General features: G+C 45.4%; 2 protein-coding genes across 2 annotated transcripts in view; one reads left to right on the top strand and one right to left on the bottom strand.

The window, feature by feature from the left end:
• LOC132114099 (mitogen-activated protein kinase kinase kinase kinase 4-like) overlaps positions 1-5,384 on the top strand; it is a 28,546-nt gene extending 23,162 nt beyond the window's left edge. The window contains exons 11-13 of the mRNA XM_059522238.1: positions 2,727-2,886; positions 3,858-3,997; positions 4,917-5,384. Coding sequence (XP_059378221.1) covers positions 2,727-2,886; positions 3,858-3,997; positions 4,917-5,000 — 384 coding nt within the window. The 3' untranslated portion in view covers positions 5,001-5,384. The remainder of the gene's footprint in view (positions 1-2,726; positions 2,887-3,857; positions 3,998-4,916) is intronic.
• Positions 5,385-8,298: 2,914 nt separating this feature from the next.
• On the bottom strand, positions 8,299-13,439 carry tmem129 (transmembrane protein 129, E3 ubiquitin protein ligase). Its single transcript, XM_059522225.1, has 4 exons — positions 13,143-13,439; positions 11,587-12,061; positions 9,652-9,811; positions 8,299-8,780 (listed from the first exon to the last, which is right to left on the bottom strand). Exons 1-4 carry the CDS (start codon positions 13,345-13,347, stop codon positions 8,532-8,534), a joined length of 1,089 nt encoding a protein of 362 aa, XP_059378208.1. The 5' UTR covers positions 13,348-13,439; the 3' UTR covers positions 8,299-8,531.
• Between the last annotated feature and the right edge of the window lie 309 nt (positions 13,440-13,748).

Raw genomic sequence — 13,748 nt, 5'->3', positions numbered from 1 at the left:
CTGAATTGAGGAAGTAATTAAAGCAAAAGGAGCCCCTACCAAGTTTTGAGTACATGTGAAATAAATCCCAGCTTTTTTCACTAAGAATCCAATTTACCATTTAAATCGATTAATTAATTTTTTTCAGTTTACTGATGGGGATCGTGTCGCATATTGTCTTTTGTTGGATCGCGCCACACACATTAGGAGCATTTAGAATGTCAGAGGAGAGTCATGACCTTTACATGGACCAAAGGAATCATTCAAACCATAAAAATACATAAAAAAGGACCAACTGTAGGTGTAATGTCCTATACTGTAATAAAGAAAACCATGACAAGGAAACCCAAGGGCTATATACACAAGGGGTAGCAAAGCTAACTAAATATGGCTGAAAACAATATGTATGAAAACAGAAGAACAAACTAAAAGACTTCATAAAACAAGAGCACAGAGCACCCTTCTTAAGGGACAACTCATGACACCCCTAAACACACAAAAAAGTCTGGTAGGGTGGACGAGCTGAGGGGTACTAGGTAGAGGGATGGAGAGACGAGACCATGGAGTGGAAAAAGACCTGGACAACACAGGGTCCTGATGGAGCAAGGTACCATGGCAGAGCTGGAGATGGAGATCATGTCTGAGCAGGAAGTGGCTGGGGATCAAGAGACCATGGCAGAACAGAACACCACTGATCAGGAGGCCGTGGTGAAGCAGATGACTACTGAAAATCAGTAAACTATTGTGGAGCAGAAGATCACTGGGGATCAGGAGATCATGGTGGAGCAGTAGACCAAGGTGGAGCGGGCAGGGCTGGAGAACACAGTGGTGCTGAAGTATACCAGGGAGCCACAGTGAAGATGGAAACCATGGCAGAGCAGAGACAGGATACTCATGTGAATTCGGAGAAAGCACTCCTGGCCATGATAGAACAGACAGTGGCAGTCACAGGGTGAGCAGCTCAGGTGGCTCCAGGGCTGGAGTGGACTCTGGAGCAGTTTTCCCAGCTATGCCAGAGACTTTGAGAGCAGATGCCAATGCCTTTGAGGGAGCTGCAGCAGATGATGTTGCCTATGTGTCAAAGGTGTCAGACAAAGGTGTGGGGGCCCACACACTTAGGACAGTGGCAGAAATCATCCGAAGCAATGAGGACATTGGAAGGACCTCTAGGACCATCAGACCTGTTGAACTCCGGAACCACAAGACTTGATGTAGTTGATACTGCCTCTGTGCCAGAGTACTTTTCGTACCCAATACTTTCCGTACCCACTGTATATGCATGGCACACACAGGATGGTGTGGAAGGACCTGCAGAATTGCCAGACCTGATACCTCCTGGACCATCAGACTTGTTGAGCTCCAGGACCACCACACCTGGGACCTCTAGGACCACCAGACCTGTTGACCTCCAGGACCACCAGATCTAGGGCCTCTAGGACCATCAGACCTGTTGACCTCCAGGACCACCAGACCTGAGACCTCTAGGACCATCAGACCTGTTGACCTCCAGGACCACCAGACCTGGGACCTCTAGGACCATCAGACCTGTTGACCTTAAGGACCACCAGACCTGGGACCTCTAGGACCACCAGACCTGGGACCTCTAGGACCATCAGACCTGTTGACCTCCAGGACCACCAGACCTGGGACCTCTAGGACCACCAGACCTGGGACCTCTAGGACCATCAGACCTGTTGACCTCCAGGACCACCAGACCTGGGACCTCTAGGACCATCAGACCTGGGACCTCTAGGACCACCAGACCTGGGACCTCTAGGACCATCAGACCTGTTGACCTCCAGGACCACCAGACCTGGGACCTCTAGGACCATCAGACCTGTTGACCTCCAGGACCACCAGACCTGGGACCTCTAGGACCACCAGACCTGAGACCTCTAGGACCATCAGACCTGTTGACCTCCAGGACCACCAGACCTGGGACCTCTAGGACCACCAGACCTGGGACCTCTAGGACCATCAGACCTGTTGACCTCCAGGACCACCAGACCTGGGACCTCTAGGACCACCAGACCTGGGACCTCTAGGACCATCAGACCTGGGACCTCCAGGACCATCAGACCTGGGACCTCTAGGACCATCAGACCTGGGACCTCCAGGACCATCAGACCTGGGACCTCTAGGACCATCAGACCTGGGACCTCCTGAACCATCAAACCTGTTTACCTCTGTGACCGCCAGATATGTTGACCTCTGTGACCGCCAGACCTGGGACCACCTGGGTCACTGGACATAGGACTGCCGGACTACACAAAACTCTGATATTGACATACTATGTACATTATTTTATTTATTTATATTTTAAGATACAATGTATGATTTGGCTTTATATTAAATTTCTTGTGATATGAATTTGATATGGGTTTCATTTTGCTTGTCTATCTTCCAGTTTTTCTTGAATAGAACACATTAATTTATAAACGATCATTTGGTATATAAGAAAAAATCAGTAGTTTGTTTCATCAGGGGTGCATCTTAGCTTGAAGTTACAACCTAATCTATGCAACTGTATGTTATTTATGCTGTCCACTCTTTTTATATCCAAAGTTCGCTTCTCTAAAATGTTGATATAAGTGCCCATGTAAAAAAAAAAAAAAAAAACGAATTACATTGATTTTAATTAAATGTAAAATATACTTTCATGTAATGATCATGTGACCTGCAGTATATGTGCTGTGACCAGAAAATATACTTAAATATCTTTATAACGCAATGTCTGTGTGTTTCAGATCCGAGGTTTGATTCGGCCGCATGCCATCATCATCCTCCCCAGCAGCAGTGGGATGGAGCTGTTGGTGTGTTATGAAGATGAGGGAGTCTATATTGACACCTATGGCCGCATCACCAAGGAGACGGTGCTGCAGTGGGGGGAGATGCCCGCCTCCGTGGGTGAGCTCCACACACACACACACACACACAGAGATGTGCAGTGATTATCCATGCATAATGGAGTATGGATGTTCTCCTCATTGTTTGATTCTCTGATTGTGTTCTGATCGTGAGCTATATTTCCCCTCTACTGTAGAGGTGCGCTCATATTAAAGAAGTCCTTGTAATGACTGATGTGCATGAGATTCTAAATGCGAAAAAGGAAAAAAGTAATTTGGATGAATGAGTCATCCCACTTCCTACATAGCAGCAGATCTGTGAGGAGAAAAGCCACCGTTGTTCTCCAGCTCCAGTGTTAAAGATTGAATACACTGATAAAAGAGCACATCAGTCTGGGTAATGTTTCCCATGAGGCAGCAAAGCACTATGAATGAATGAATCAGAGGTTTCTTACTTTTAGCGCTGAAGTTGTTGGTTGAGTCCATGTTGGCCAGATTGGTGGAGCTGGACAGCACTAGCCGGTCATCAGGATATGCTGTTGATGCACTAAAAGCAGTTTAGTTTAGGAACTTTACTGGCCGCAGTGTGAAAACTGTCAACTGCCATGACTAGACAAAATAACTACGGTGTCTGAAGTGTCATTGACCGTTATCTTGATGTTTCCTAATCTACAAGATGTTATCTTGTAGATTATTCCTTTCTTTCTTTCTTTCTTTCTTTCTTTTACTTTCCTACATTTGTGGTCAAAAATTAACATCCAGAGTTATCCACCAATAATGTTTTTTTTTCAATCAATAACCAGTTCCAAAAACAAACACCAAACCTCTGATAATATAGCACCATAAACCATGACTCATGTAGAAACCGATTAATGATGAAGAGGACTTTTTTTTCTGATCACTCTCGGTGATGTTGAACAGCTATGATAGGAAACACAGTTTGTTCCAGATCATCTCAGCTTTACTGAACTGAATCAGCTGGCGGAGGTTATTCGTGGCTCTGGTTGATGTGATGATGTTGTTGATCTGCAGCTTATCTTCAGTCGAATCAAGTGATGGGATGGGGAGAGAAGGCCATCGAGCTGAGATCTGCCACCTCGGGCAGTCTGGAGGGAGTCTTCATGCACAAGAAGGCCCAGAAGCTCAAGTTCCTGTGTGAGAGAAACGATAAAGTAAGAAAACATCTCCATGTGCTTGTGTTATAGCACATTTAGAAATGCAGGACATTAGGGATGCATGATATTGGAATTTTGCCGATATCCGATATGCCGATATTTTTCAAACCATTTTGGATGATAAACAATGCTTATATTGATATATATTTCCTTTTGTTTTGAGCAAAACTAAAACAAAACCAAAAAACATATTTGCTTTGAAAATAACCATAATAAAATCAATCTCAGCTGTTTTATGAATTAGTATTATCTTTAGACAGATGCAGTTGAAAGCTTAACATTTTATTGGTAGATTTAACTTTAATAGATAGTCTAAAGCAAAAAAAAAAGCTTTAAAAATGTAAAACAATCTTTTAGAGCTCCCTGTATTTCAGTTTTCATAATCCTAATTTTAATTTTACTACAAGTAGGCCAACAGCGCCCCCTAACGAAATAAAGGCATTAGGACCCTGGGAGGCTGCTGCTACATGCACTAGTGACAGTTCTGTAGTGCATTCTCAAAATAAGTGATCCAAACCAGTGAATCTAATCACCATTCAAGCTTCGAGAATGAGCACACTGCTGACGTGATCTTATAGCTCACACACTGAGCACATGTGAGATATTCATCTCTCATATATCGGGCCGATGATAGGGTTTATGCTTTAAGCCTTTATCTGCAGATTCTGATAACGTTCCGATGATATCATGCATCCCTACAGAACATCTCTACAGATTATTCTACCAGAACAAAGAACTTTTTTTTTTATTTTAGATTATGGCTAATATAAATGGCCTGAAAGCATGACACATGAAGCATAGAAATGTAAAGCCTGTGTGTGTGTGTGTGTATGTGTGTGTGTGCGTTTGCTTGCGTGCGTGCGTGTGTGCTTGCGTGTGTGTGTCTGTGTGTGTGTGTGTGTGTGTGTGTGAGCAGGTGTTTTTCGCGTCGGTGCAGTCGGGCGGATGCAGTCAGATCTACTTCATGACGTTGGGACAGAGCTCTCTCTTCAGCTGGTGATCGTCTTCATCAGACTACAGACTCCACTTCACATAACCGACCATCTGTTGAATCAGACTCCATGTTCTTTTCAGTTTTCTGTATTAACATGGAAACAGTTTTAATAGAGGTGATATATATGTTTGATTTAATACATGTAAAGTAATTGATGTATTGCGTTGTCTGACAGTGTCAGCTTTTGTCTCGATCTGTGCTTGAACCATGTTTTACATTTTAATTGTATCATATTATTCCCATGTCAAATCTGGCTAAAAGGACTTAATATTTAGTCCTTCATTATATTATTGTATAATAATAACCATGGCTGGTACACGGTGAAACGATCCTAACAGCCAGCAGAGTGACTGTCAAATATCATGATTGAGGACTTCATGTGAGCATCATGAGCTGATGGTGTGTGTGTGTGTGTGTGTGTGTGTGAGACGTTCAGAGATGCAGCGTGAGCCTCACTGTTCTCTCTGATCATGTGGGTTACTCTCGGACATACAGTGTTTGTTTAGGCTCACAGGACAGTTCTGGAACATTCTGATTATTTCTGTCATGTCAGAATACAGTGCTTGGTTGTGTGTGGAACACAGCATAGAAAGTGAAGCGTGTGGATATGAGAACGTCCAGAAGAGAGTTGTGACATGCGTGACTCTCCAGAAGAATGGAGCAAAGAGAAGCAGCAGGAAGTGGAAGATGATCACATGAAAGAGTTAAAGAAAGTCGAAGTGTTGGAAATGAGAGAGAGTTGTGGAGTTTGGGATCAGACGGATGGATGAAACACTGGTCCATTGAAATGTTATATTTGGGCAGGTTTCTGCACTCAGAACACCTGTGCTTGAGAAGATGTGATGCTTCACATCACTTGTATACAGACTATCATGATTAATACTCAGAGATCACTGAACTGTGTTGAGTCTGATACTCAGTTCAGATCAGTTCAATCTCAGGACTCAGTGTTCATTTAATCACACTCTGGTTCTACTGTAGTTTCTGTGCTTTCACTTTGGGTCAAACTTTAAAAGTCAATACTGCACTTTAACAACAGAGAATTTACATTTTATTCAAAGCCTTTTTCTTTGTAATGGTGATATTTGACTGACATTTACTGTACTGTAAATATTCTGAATACTGCGTTTTATAGTCAGTTTATTATCAAGTACCATATACTCATGTCAGGTTTAGACTGTAACAGCATATACCGTGTATGTTGTGTGTCACATGAAGGAATTGAGCCAAATAAATGCTTTAATAACAGACCACTCCGTTTGTCTTTGTTCATATCTGCAACATCAGCACAAACCTTCCATACAAACATCATAATGCACACAACATATGAAATATTACATGGTGTTCCACAAGGATCAGTTCTAGGGCCAGTTTTATTTTCCCTCCCTTTATTATTTCTCTTTGGGCAGGATAATTCAGAAATATGACATGAACTATCATTTTCATGCTGATTATATACAATTATACATTTCAGTCATGTTCAGAGGCTGACTGATTATTGTCATTATTATTATTAATTTTTAACTGAACGAAGATTAAAACGAGCGGAGTTGGGTCCCTTGACACTACAATCTACAAAAGAAGTTAAGAACCTGGGCGTCAGCTTAGTTTTACGTCTCTTATTAATCAAGTTACAAAACCTTTTTTTCTATGATTGGGAAAAATATTGCCAAGATTGATCTTTTTTTATCTTTGGAGGATGCTCAGAAACTGATTCATGCCTCAATCTTCTCTCATCTGGATTGCTCTAATGCTATGTATGCGCTTAAGGCTTCTGTAATGAAGTTACTACAGATACACAATGCAGCAGAGTACTAATGAAACACAAAAGGAGAGCATATTACGACGGTTTTAATGGAATTGCATTGGTTACTAGTCCATCAAAGAATAGATTTGAAGGTTCTTTTATTGGTATATAAACTGTCGAGATATGACCCGAATCGTAGTTTAAGATCCTCTAGTGCTGGTCTTCTAGCACATTATACAGTAAATCATAAACCATTCTTTTAGCTGTTATGCTCAAAATTAGGAATCATCTACCAGCTGAAGTAAAATTCATATTTTTAAAAAGCGGGTTAAGACATATCTTTTTAAAGTGGCTTATCAGTATAACAATGTGGTGTGAAGTTGTGTTAGTTTTTATTTTATCCTTTATCATTGTTTTGTTATTTTATATTGATATTAGGTCAAACAATATGTTTTGTATTAAATTTTGAATATTTTATAGTTGCTTGATTTAATTGCATTTTATGTATGAAAAGTGCTTTACAAATAAATGTTTATTATTATTACACGATTTTCAGAAATACAAGAACACAGTGTTAAATCCTCAAAGATCTCAGTCATTTTATCATAAACATTGTTTATTCGATGATCAGCTCAATATAATAAATCTGCTCATGTTCCCTCAAAGAAAAAAAAGAAAACATTAGGATTGTTATCTACTATTGGACCTGGATCAAGAGCAGGATGTTCCTCCCTTGGCTCCATCGCTTGTTCTGTGGCTTCAGAGGACAGCTACACGGCATCATCACTGTAATCTTCCAGAATAAACACATTTCTGAGTTTCACTCAGCAGTCCTGGGTTTAGGAGCTACTTTTAACCTCTGACTGTCCCCCCAAACTTTACCAGCTTTAGCATAACTGTTGAAAAATATTAGATTTAATTGTGTTGAACATCAAATATAAAAACAAAAGTTATTTATTATTTAGAACAGTTTATTGAATCTTTACATCCCTAGAAAAATACGAACAAAATTTTTTCATATGTTTTTTGTGAGCATCATATTTGCTCCATCAGACTTCTGAGGCTCATACAGTCTGATCTAGTGAGAATATAGAGGAAAAAGCAGATGCTGATATTTATGTGAATAAATCGTGATGAAATTCTGCTGTTTGTGCTGTAAACCAGTGAGCTCTTAGCAGATACTGACATAAACTGATGTAAATATGAGTCTGTGCTCTATATCTCCAGTGATGAGATGAGATGTAAATGATCCGCACATATAACACAGTGATGGGGAGCTGAAGAAATCAAGGCTCCTCAGAAGATGTGAGATGTTCTGGAGGCTTGTGAAGATCATTCCTCCGCTGAGGAACAGTGAAAGTAAAGCTTCTGGAAACAAACGCTCCTCAAAAGATCCTGAGGATCAGATTTGAGACTCTAAAACATGATTGATGGAGAATCAAGTAAAGCTGAGCTGCTTCAGTCCAGTAAGAGTTCATCTGGAGATATTACTGACCTTATTCTGACCTTTACTGGATCACAATCAGACAAGATCTGAGTCGAGCTGAAGCTGGACACTTGGACAATTAAAGAGCCTTTACTGGATAAAAACATACAAACTGTAATCAGAGACAGAATGCATGCAGTAGATCGAGTGCGGCAGGTTTAACAGCAGAGACGTGATGATGCTCATCATTCAGAGGCTTACAGATTACAATCAGATATGACACAGTAGCTTCATCAGCAGCGGTTCATTCTCATCATCACATGTGTTTGTAGTTGGAGGCACGGAGGTTTAGAGGGTGCTGTCCTCATTCGATGGAGCACACGTCTAGGATGCAGAACTTGGCCCTGCAGGTGGGACACGGGACCCTGCTGCTGAGCCACGTCTCCGGTGTCTGCTGGTCCTGACGGCTGGCGAACCACTTCCCCATACAGGTGAGACACCACATGGGCCGACAGAAGCACTGCTGACACTCTCCCTCGCCGTCCGCCTGACACAGACGCAGCAGCTTCACACCGGCGCGGGCCTGCATACAGCCGATACACGGCTCCAGCTCCTGACACACACACACACACACACACACACACAGAGACACTCTCTTCTTTCAGACGGAGTAATAGTAAATAATATTTCACAATATTACTGCCTTGTGCCGTATTTCTGATCAAATAAATGCAGGCTTGGTGAGCAGAAGAGAATCAGTTAATACATGCGCTATCAACAATGAACAACATCTTAACAACACCAATTCATCTTCATTTATATTCACACATATACTACTGTTCCATCAATTACAGTCTTATGAAGCTAAAAGCTGTGTATTTATAAGAAACACATCCATCAAGACATTAACTTCAGACCACTGCTAAAATAATCCATAATAACACTTGCTCCAGTGAAAAAGTGCATCTGCTGTTGTCTGTTACAGATTAGTTTAGAGCTGTGTAAATCTGTGATCTGTGCAGATTTCTCTCCTGATTCAGACCAGAACACGTTTTCACTGGAGGAAGTGTTATTCTGGATTATAGACTCTATGTGTTTGAGTTAAAAACATCTTAATGCTGGATGTGTTTCATCTTGTGTCTTCTCCAGATGTTCACTGCTGGACTGGAGTGCTGTGGATTATTTTGATGTTTTTATCAGCTGTTTGGACTCTCTTTCTGACGGCACCCATTCACTGCAGAGCATCCATTGATGATACACTGATGCAGTGCTACATTTCTACAAACCTGATGAAGAAACACACTCATCCACAATCCTAATCTTGAATTTTGGGTGAACTATTCCTTTAAAATATTGATGTGGAACATTTAGCAGATGAATAAATGCCGTGAAATGTAGAGTTCATTGATATAACTGTTATTAACAATGGCACCATGGGAGTCAGTAGAGAGCCTGTAGCTTCCAGTGAAGCGTCCAGGGCTCACCTGTCCACTCGGACACTCGTACACGGCGTTCATCTTCACGTACGTCTTGAAAGTCTCCAGGAAGAGCTCGCTCATGGTCAGATGGATGACCACATTGGCAGCATTTCTGATGGGTGCGTGCAGTTTCTCCTGCAGCTCTGCGTACTCAGTGGACTTCAGCCTGTGAGAGAAGCATAGAGACACGGCTCAGCACCAGAGGACACACACGGATCCGACCGGAGCTCCGGGAGGACACACACGGATCCGACCGGAGCTCCGGGAGGACACACACGGATCCGACCGGAGCTCCGGGAGAACACACACGGATCCGACCGGAGCTCCGGGAGGACACACACGGATCCGACCGGAGCTCCGGGAGGACACACACGGATCCGACCGGAGCTCCGGGAGGACACACACGGATCCGACCGGAGCTCCGGGAGGACACACACGGATCCGACCGGAGCTCCGGGAGGACACACACGGATCCGACCGGAGCTCCGGGAGGACACACACGGATCCGACCGGAGCTCCGGGAGGACACACACGGATCCGACCGGAGCTCCGGGAGGACACACACGGATCCGACCGGAGCTCCGGGAGGACACACACGGATCCGACCGGAGCTCCGGGAGGACACACACGGATCCGACCGGAGCTCCGGGAGGACACACACGGATCCGACCGGAGCTCCGGGAGGACACACACGGATCCGACCGGAGCTCCAGGAGAACACACACGGATCCGACCGGAGCTCCAGGAGGACACACACGGATCCGACCGGAGCTCCAGGAGAACACACACAGATCCGACCGGAGCTCCAGGAGGACACACACGGATCCGACCGGAGGACACACACAGATCTGACCGGAGGACACACACAGATCCGACTGGAGGACACACATGGATCCGACCGGAGCTCCAGGAGAACACACACAGATCCGACCGGAGCTCCAGGAGGACACACACGGATCCGACCGGCGGACACACACAGATCCGACCGGAGCTCCAGGAGGACACACACAGATCCGACCGGAGGACACACACAGATCAGACCGGAGGACACACACAGATCCGACCGGAGGACACACACGGATCCGACCGGAGCTCCAGGAGGACACACACGGATCCGACCGGAGCTCCAGGAGGACACACACGGATCCGACCGGAGCTCCAGGAGGACACACACAGATCAGACCGGAGGACACACACAGATCCGACCGGAGGACACACACGGATCCGACCGGAGGACACACACGGATCCGACCGGAGCTCCAGGAGGACACACACGGATCCGACCGGAGCTCCGGGAGGACACACACGGATCCGACCGGAGCTCCAGGAGGACACACACGGATCCGACCGGAGCTCCGGGAGGACACACACGGATCCGACCGGAGCTCCGGGAGGACACACACGGATCCGACCGGAGCTCCAGGAGGACACACACGGATCCGACCGGAGCTCCAGGAGGACACACACGGATCCGACCGGCGGACACACACGGATCCGACCGGAGCTCCGGGAGGACACACACGGATCCGACCGGAGCTCCAGGAGAACACACACGGATCCGACCGGAGCTCCAGGAGGACACACACGGATCCGACCGGCGGACACACACAGATCCGACCGGAGCTCCAGGAGGACACACACAGATCCGACCGGAGGACACACACAGATCCGACCGGAGGACACACACAGATCCGACCGGAGGACACACACGGATCCGACCGGAGCTCCAGGAGGACACACACGGATCCGACCGGAGCTCCAGGAGGACACACACGGATCCGACCGGAGCTCCAGGAGGACACACACGGATCCGACCGGAGCTCCAGGAGGACACACACGGATCCGACCGGAGCTCCAGGAGGACACACACGGATCCGACCGGAGGACACAAACAGATCCGACCGGAGCTCCAGGAGGACACACAGATCTCACGGCACACACCTGATGAGGAAGGGCTGGACGCGGGGGTTGATGCTGGCCACAGTGATGGTGAGGATCTGCAGCGGTGCGTTGAGCTCAGGAGACAGACTGTGCTGCGTGGAGCCGGTGACGGTCAGGTGACAGTCCTGCTGCAGGGCGATGTGCAGGGAGTATGTGCTGACCTTCATCACCCAGGAGTCAGTGACGATCACTCTGGCGCTCGGACAGCCCGAGGAGAACTTATCGATGCGCCGGAACTCAGTGTTGATGGACGAGGCCACGGCTCTCCAGCTGGATCGTTGTAAAGCGTGAGCACTGAGTGCCCGGCAGATGGGGTGATTCTCCCAGCCGCGTCTGGACCAGACGAACACAAGAACACAGCCGACCAGCAGCACGGTCAGAGAGAAGCAGAAGTAGAGCTGCCAGCCCCGAGCCGCCCGGTGCACCTGCAGCAGATCCTGCTCCGGAGCGGCTAAACACATCCCTGCGTAGTATCCTGAAACACAGACAGCACACAGCACCAGTGTGAGGAGCACAACACAGAGCAAGAGACGACACACACACACACACACACACTCCGCTCATGTCCACTGTATCCAGAACTAACTACACCATAATCTCACACTTATTTACACTGTTTCTCAGTTTGCTTGAAATTGCCTTGAAATTAACTTAAACTACATTTTGTGTTTTTTTTTTTTTATAAATAATGAATCAAGATAATGAATTAAAATATTAGTTAAGATTATCTGTATTAAATTAAATATAGAAGAGGCCTACCATTGTCAGAATGAGGACATTTTCATTGGTTACCCCGTATAAATAAGGTGAATAACCCAGTTGTTACGATCAAACAGTACAGATACTTCCTCATAGATTAGAATTGAACTTTATATTATTTCATTAGTCAGGAGGACACAGTCTTTGAGTCTGGAGTCAGAACCTCGGCTCAGTGTAAGAAGTGTTTTCTCATCACTGCATCAACACATGACTGTGTGTCTGAGTTCACGGTGTCTTTCAAACACATTCAAATACACAGATTCAGACTATTTCTTAATTACATGTAATGCACAGATTCAGACTTTTTTTTATCATCTTATCCTCTTTCAGCAAATATATTTACTTGAAGTCCCCTGAGATTTTAAAATAAATATTTTAATACGTATGTGTCACATTTACGTTTAGGAGTCATTTGACGTTGGTCAATGGTCACACAGCTAAACAAAACATTACTATTATTATTATTTTATATATCACTTCCAGAACATTTTTCTCTCTCTGTTGAACGACAGAACTGACAGCCAATCAGAATCCCTCCTGCTGTGACGAGCACGAGCTCGAGAGTTTAAAGCGGCAGACGCGCGTGCACTAATAAACAGACGACATTGTTCTCTGGTGTGTTTTTATACAAACAGTATTGAGTAGACGCTAATATCGGAATCGTTCTTGATGTGAACAGAGCTGAACGGATGACATGATTGAGCGAGTCGAGCTTCATCACATGTACTGAAGCCGCGCTGTGGAGGGGGTGTGCTGGGCGGTGTGTGTGTGGTCCGGAGCCCGTGTCGGAGCAGTACCGAGCGGCAGGAAGCAGTGCAGCAGCGCGGTCAGGGCGCTCCTCCGGACGTGGTGCTGGATGAAGCCCATGTCTTCGCTGCCCAGCCACGGAGAGAACATGTGTTGCACCGTGAAGCCGGCCGAACGGAACTCATTCGGCGTGAACACGAAGCACAGCGCGAACACGATATACGCCAGAGTGAAGGTGGTCTCCGGACGATCCATGCTGTCACTCCTCTAGAGCAGACGACACGTCTCTATGTAAATATCTTCACGGACACCTCAGCATTCAGGAAACACTCTCTGACGCTGCGGGATGACGTCAGCGCGTAGCAGTGACGCTGTCAAAATAAAAGCCGCCGCGAGTGTGAAACAAACTTCACAGGATTTATTCCTTCAGCGTGTAAACAAAAATATGCAAATGAAACTGACGTCAAAAACTTGACATGATGTTGATTTGTTGTAACTTGAACATCAAACATTTTGGCCTACACATACATTAAGCCAGTTTCAGTCTGGGATTCACTTCCTGTTTTCACCCAATATCCACAGAAGAAATCAAACAAACTGACAGTAAAGAGATGTTCCAGCATCTTGATCAAGTCTGGACTAATATTAGATGTCGA

This window comes from Carassius carassius, chromosome 33, assembly GCF_963082965.1.
Source record: "Carassius carassius chromosome 33, fCarCar2.1, whole genome shotgun sequence".
NCBI classification, from domain to species: domain Eukaryota; kingdom Metazoa; phylum Chordata; class Actinopteri; order Cypriniformes; family Cyprinidae; genus Carassius; species Carassius carassius.
The sequence above is the reverse complement of the archived record's forward strand: the minus strand, read 5'-3'. Positions and strand labels throughout refer to the sequence as shown.

What these genes read in the sequence shown, in the direction of transcription:
- tmem129 (XM_059522225.1), bottom strand. Translation starts at nt 13,347, where the DNA reads ATGGATCGTCCGGAGACCACCTTCACTCTGGCGTATATCGTGTTCGCG. An exon ending in GTCCAGCCCTTCCTCATCAG is followed by an intron (nt 9,812 to 11,586) that starts GTGTGTGCCGTG and finishes CTTCTCTCACAG; the next exon opens with GCTGAAGTCCACTGAGTACG. An exon ending in ACGAGTGTCCGAGTGGACAG is followed by an intron (nt 8,781 to 9,651) that starts GTGAGCCCTGGA and finishes TGTGTGTGTCAG; the next exon opens with GAGCTGGAGCCGTGTATCGG.